This window comes from Belonocnema kinseyi, chromosome 2, assembly GCF_010883055.1.
Source record: "Belonocnema kinseyi isolate 2016_QV_RU_SX_M_011 chromosome 2, B_treatae_v1, whole genome shotgun sequence".
NCBI lineage: Eukaryota > Metazoa > Arthropoda > Insecta > Hymenoptera > Cynipidae > Belonocnema > Belonocnema kinseyi.
Genome location: NC_046658.1, coordinates 65088844 through 65094142, shown reverse-complemented (window position 1 = coordinate 65094142; position 5299 = coordinate 65088844). Strand labels below are relative to the sequence as shown.

Genomic DNA, 5299 nt, shown 5'->3' with positions numbered 1-5299 from the left:
GTTAGCGAAATCGTACGTCCATTGTTAAAGTTACATACATGTACTACAGAAAATGTCTTAGAAAGAGGGTAGATTGAAATATAATAATAAAAAAATCTAAGAAAAAATAAATAAATCTAAAAATATATTATAAGCGGAATGTCTAAGTTTTGGATTTCACGAAATAGCTTACTCTGTAAATTTAAAGTCGAGTTTTTTTTTAGCAAATGCATGTGATATTTCAGGTAACAAGACTCCTTATGTCTGTATGATATCGATTTTAAGTGGCCATCGATTGAAATGCAGTGACAACTTTGCGAAATCATAAACGTCCATTGTTTCCAATAATAGAACATTTCCGTATTCTCGTTTAGAAATTTATATTCAACTATTGGAAGTTTTATCTAATTTAAATAAAATGCCATGTAAAAATTAATTGAAACATTGTAGAATTAAAAATACCACAATTTAAAATTTTGCTTAGCAGAGCCAAAAATCTTAAATTCTAAATGTTATCGTACAATGTTCAATGTTTTATTAAATGTTGAATAACTTCCAAAATAATCAACATTTCAAGACTTTGCCATTCGATAAAAAAATGTGTACCAATAATATGTTGTAATACGGTGAAAAATAGCTTCAAAATGAGCCCAACAACTTTGAAAAATTTTGATTATTTGGAAGTTATTGAACGTTTAAGAAAACATTGAAATTTACAATATTTTTGCAATACCTAATTAAAAAATAGACAAATTTGCTTCATCATAATCAAAATCAGTCATAAAAAAGAGGCGTACAAAAACTTTTTACACATACTATATGTGGTTTTATTCAGTCTATATTTTAAAGTAAATTAACAAGGACATTACAGAAAATTTATTATTTAAAATGAATAAAATGTACCTATTTTATATGAATTAAGAGAACTTTAAAGACTGATAAAAAAAGCAAATATATACGAAAACAATACGTAGCCACACTTTTCGAAAACTTTGTTCTCATAATTTTGTTCCAACATTTCGCGACAATTTGTAGGAATAACCAAATGATGTAAAATCTAAATTTTGCAGGAGGAATCAGGTATTCGCCTGTTACCTGAGTCTCTGAACCAACCAGAGGAAGCGGACGGATGTCATTGAATGGGGGTGTTTTCGGTCCTGGGAAAAGAGGAAGGGGAACATGGTTATAAGAAGGCCCACGACTTTTTCTTCTCCTCAGTTTGAAATAGTTACATGTAGAAGATGGTTGAAAACCCTTATACTTGACTCCAAGTGTTAGATATTCATCTTCCCGGAACAGTTTAATATTTCAGTTTCGGCATCGCAATACGTGAAGTGAAGTTCTCCCAAATATACCAGGTATTCGATTTTTCTTCAAGAAATTTGCTACTTCGTAGTTAGTCTCTGGTTTCTTAATGAATATTTTTTACCGACAAATTATTTGTGAATATTTGAGTTCGAGGAAAATTTAATCGACAAAGTCTTCAACAAAAGGAGGGGGTTGCTGTCGGATGAAATCTCGTCCGGTGGGATGATACGAATATCTCACCGGGTAGGATTCATCCATACATCCACTCCTGCACACCAAATCTGCATCTTTCATCGCAAGAATAGCACTAATGGATAAAAATTCTTGCAGTCATAGGTGAGGTCTCGGTCTAGTGACACGATACATTTAATCCGTGACTAGATCGAAATACTCATCCCTGACTTGAAGATATAACAACCGGAGAACTGTAGTACAATTTCTGCTAGAACACAAGTTCCTATTCATTGCTCTTTGGTGATCTAACTGTATGATGCAATATCAACATAAAGCTAGATTACCAAAATCTAATGGATTGGAAAAATCATCGTGGGACTGGAAAGAATCCAAAGGACTTGGAAAATTCTGGCAAGGTAATAAATAGAGGAGCATCAACGCTTCATAAGAAGAATTAAAGAGAGAGAGAGAGTGGTGGCAGGATTGAAAGGAACTATTGCAGTGATCTGTTAATATTCGTCATATCACAGCAGTAGTTACCAATAATCCTGTTATCCATAGTCTTCAGCACCACGAAATTCCTGCACTGCTTTATTTCATTTAGTTGACAAGACAAAGTGCAAAATGGGGCGAACGATGCCTTGATGGCGGTGAAATATTTTCGTCACTGGGTATTGTTCGTCCCATAAGTGTACCAAACATTTCTACAAGAGAACATGCACGCTTCACTTTTAGAGCTACTCTTTTAATTTTGCTATTAATTGCATTTAACGTAGAAAAATAACTAACCTTGCTTTTAAGGCAGTTATTGAAATCCACCTTCATCTCTGTGACGGAAACACGATCATGAGGTCTTTTAGGTCCACTCACGCTGGAAACGACAGTTCCTAAGTCTAGGGTGACAACTTCCGAAAATACAGGATCTTGAGCTGGATTGTCATAATTTCTGAGCATGTCTACAGCTTTTAAATATTTTGTGATTCTTTCAATGTGCTCGTCTTGGCGACCTGTTTTATAAAAATATGCATGTTAACCCATTGAATATGTGTTTTTCGGACATATGTAATTACTAGCAATCTTTAGGTTTAGAAATTAGTTTACCAGTTTGTTCTAGATAATCCAAGGTTTGCTGATCAACAGGGAAGAAACCCACAGTTGCTCCATATTCGGGGCACATATTGGAAATCGTTGCTCGATCTGCGATGCTTAGCTGTGCTACACCAGGGCCAAAGAATTCTACAAACTTTCCAACGACACCGAGTTGACGTAAATTCTGCAAACAAATTATACTTTAATTTCTGTAACTTGGTATCTGTACAAAGTCAAAGAATTAAGAGCTTTAACTTTTAAAAAAGGTTTCTTTTTAATTGTTTAAGTTTGAAATGCGAACCTTTGTTATGGTGAGAACGAGGTCCGTCGATGTAACGTAAGGATTGAGACCCCCTATCAATTTGTACCCAACAACCTTTGGCAACAGCATGGAAGTCGCTTGACCGAGCATAACAGCTTCGGCTTCAATTCCTCCGACACCCCAGCCTAAAACTCCGAGGCCGTTAATCATAGTTGTATGCGAATCTGTTCCGACGACGCTATCAGGGTAGAGCAAACCATCCCTGTCGAAAACAACTCGGGCCAAGTATTCCAAATTGACCTGATGAACGATTCCACTTCCTGGTGGGACGATTAACATATTGTGAAGTGCTCTCGCACCCCATTTCAGGAAAATAAATCTTTCATGGTTCCTGTCGAATTCCAACGCCTCGTTTTTTCTCAATGCATCACCACTAAAAGAAATTGTTATACACGGTGGGTTTAAAAACATTTAAATTCAACTGGCTTCCCACGAAAATACAGATCCGCCACGAAGCAGTTTTTTACCCCAATATTTCCATTTTCTGAGCAAACAATAAAATAAAAATTTGTAAAATTACTTCTATATAGTTAGTTTAATAATATATTAAAGATAGATCACGATTCGATTCCTTCTTTCGGCAGTGTAAATCACAGCCTTAGATTATCGAACTGATATGGTATTTGGAAATATCATTCTATGGTGAAAATAAAGGGGACCGCGTTACCTATGATTTCTCAAAATTTGGTAGAATGTTTTTCTTGAATTAATTTTGATAAAAAAAAAAAAAACAACAAAATAGTTTCATTCTTAATAAACATATGCTTCACAATGAAAAATAATTATTTTTGAAAAATTTACATTCTAATAGGATGCCTTCATTATATAATTGAAAATTGTAAGCAAATAACCATTTTTGTAGCCAGAAAATTGAAAAAATACATATTACCATCTATTTAAAACATGATTTTCTTATATGTTGTGTTTTGAGAAATAGAAACTACGAATACTTTTCAATCGGTAAATTTGAAAATTATTTTATTTAAACTAATTTAAGCTAGAAACACAAAACCGTAAACGATTAAAGTTTTCAAACGGAACTGCATTTGAAAATTGATTAAATAATCCTTTGATAAATAATAAGTATAGAAGTATTGAGCTTCAAAAATTGTATAACAATTTAGCTTTGTCATAAATAATTGAAGTTAGATAACAAATACGATTACCATCCCTTCTTTCGGAAAAAAATGGTATCTTATATGTACCGAAATAAAATCTTAGGCAAACCCAAGAAAATAGTTACAATTTAACACTGCTCCTTCTTAAAAATAATTTAAGCTGATAATGAATAGAAAAATTGTATAAAAATTTACTAATAGATTACTTTAAAAAAATTAATACATAAAAAATGATTTTTTTAAAATTAAAATCTACTTGACTGACACATATTAGATAATAAAGAATTTTTTCGCGAAAAAATGGTTTTTATTAAAAGTATGCTTTATAAAATTGTAAATTCAAAAAATTATTTGTTTTTTCTGTATGGTGAATTTGTAATTAAAGTTAATTGTAAATATATCTAAAGGTTAAGTTGACCTTTTTTAATAATAAATTCCAAACTTGCACTAATCTGCAATGTTTCAGTAATTCAATTTTTGGGAAAATAGGGGATTCGAAAAAATGAGGAAATGTTTTTTTCACGATAATTTAAAATCTTTAAACGAAATCTAACCTTCTAATAAAATCTACTTGCACCGAATGATCGATAACCAAGTCCGAAGGGCAAATGGGATTTATTTTATCAGGATCACCGCCTAACTTTTTGACAGCATCTCTCATAGCAGCGAAGTCGACAACTGCGGGAACTCCAGTCAAATCCTGTATAAATAGACAATATTGTTTGTATTCTATTTTCATAATTATTTATTTGCAACAGGTAATACTGAAATAGTTATACAAAAAAAAAATATATATTTGATTTCGCGAACCTGGAGAATAACTCGAGATGGTTTAAAAGCAACTTCGACTCCTTCCTCAACACTTTGATTCTTCTCCCAGTTTAAAATCTTTTCCACGTCCTGTTTCTTCACCTGGAAATCATCGCAATTTCTAACGGCACTTTCCAGTAGCACTCTGATTGAGAAGGGCAATCTCTCTGAAAATAATTAAGCGTAATTAAATCAAAGTTCAATGAAATTTGAATTTCAAATTTGGAATGACATTACCATATTTTTCTCCAAAACGCGTCAAGTCATAGTATTGGCGAGTTTCTTTACCGAGGCTGATACTTCTCAGCAACTCTTTATATAGGCTTGGTTCTGAAAATGAATTTCATTTGTTAATTTTATAATTTAATTCACAAACAATTTTTCCAAAAGTTCAACAACTATTCAGTGGAAGCTTCTAATGTGTCCCCTAAGGGTTTACATTTTTCTTACATCTTCTTTATTCCTTTACACACCCTCCACACACTTACTTGGTGGTGGA

General features: G+C 32.6%; 1 protein-coding gene across 1 annotated transcript in view; it reads right to left on the bottom strand.

Annotated features, from left to right (window-relative positions):
- The window catches only part of LOC117168456 (cytoplasmic aconitate hydratase-like), a 25660-nt gene that overhangs the window by 16571 nt on the left and 3790 nt on the right, over positions 1–5299 (bottom strand). Inside the window, exons 2-7 of the mRNA XM_033354120.1 lie at positions 5038–5130; positions 4801–4967; positions 4545–4690; positions 2852–3245; positions 2563–2734; positions 2251–2468 (exon numbers count right to left, since the gene is read on the bottom strand). Of these exons, the coding sequence (XP_033210011.1) occupies positions 2251–2468; positions 2563–2734; positions 2852–3245; positions 4545–4690; positions 4801–4967; positions 5038–5130 (1190 nt within the window). The remainder of the gene's footprint in view (positions 1–2250; positions 2469–2562; positions 2735–2851; positions 3246–4544; positions 4691–4800; positions 4968–5037; positions 5131–5299) is intronic.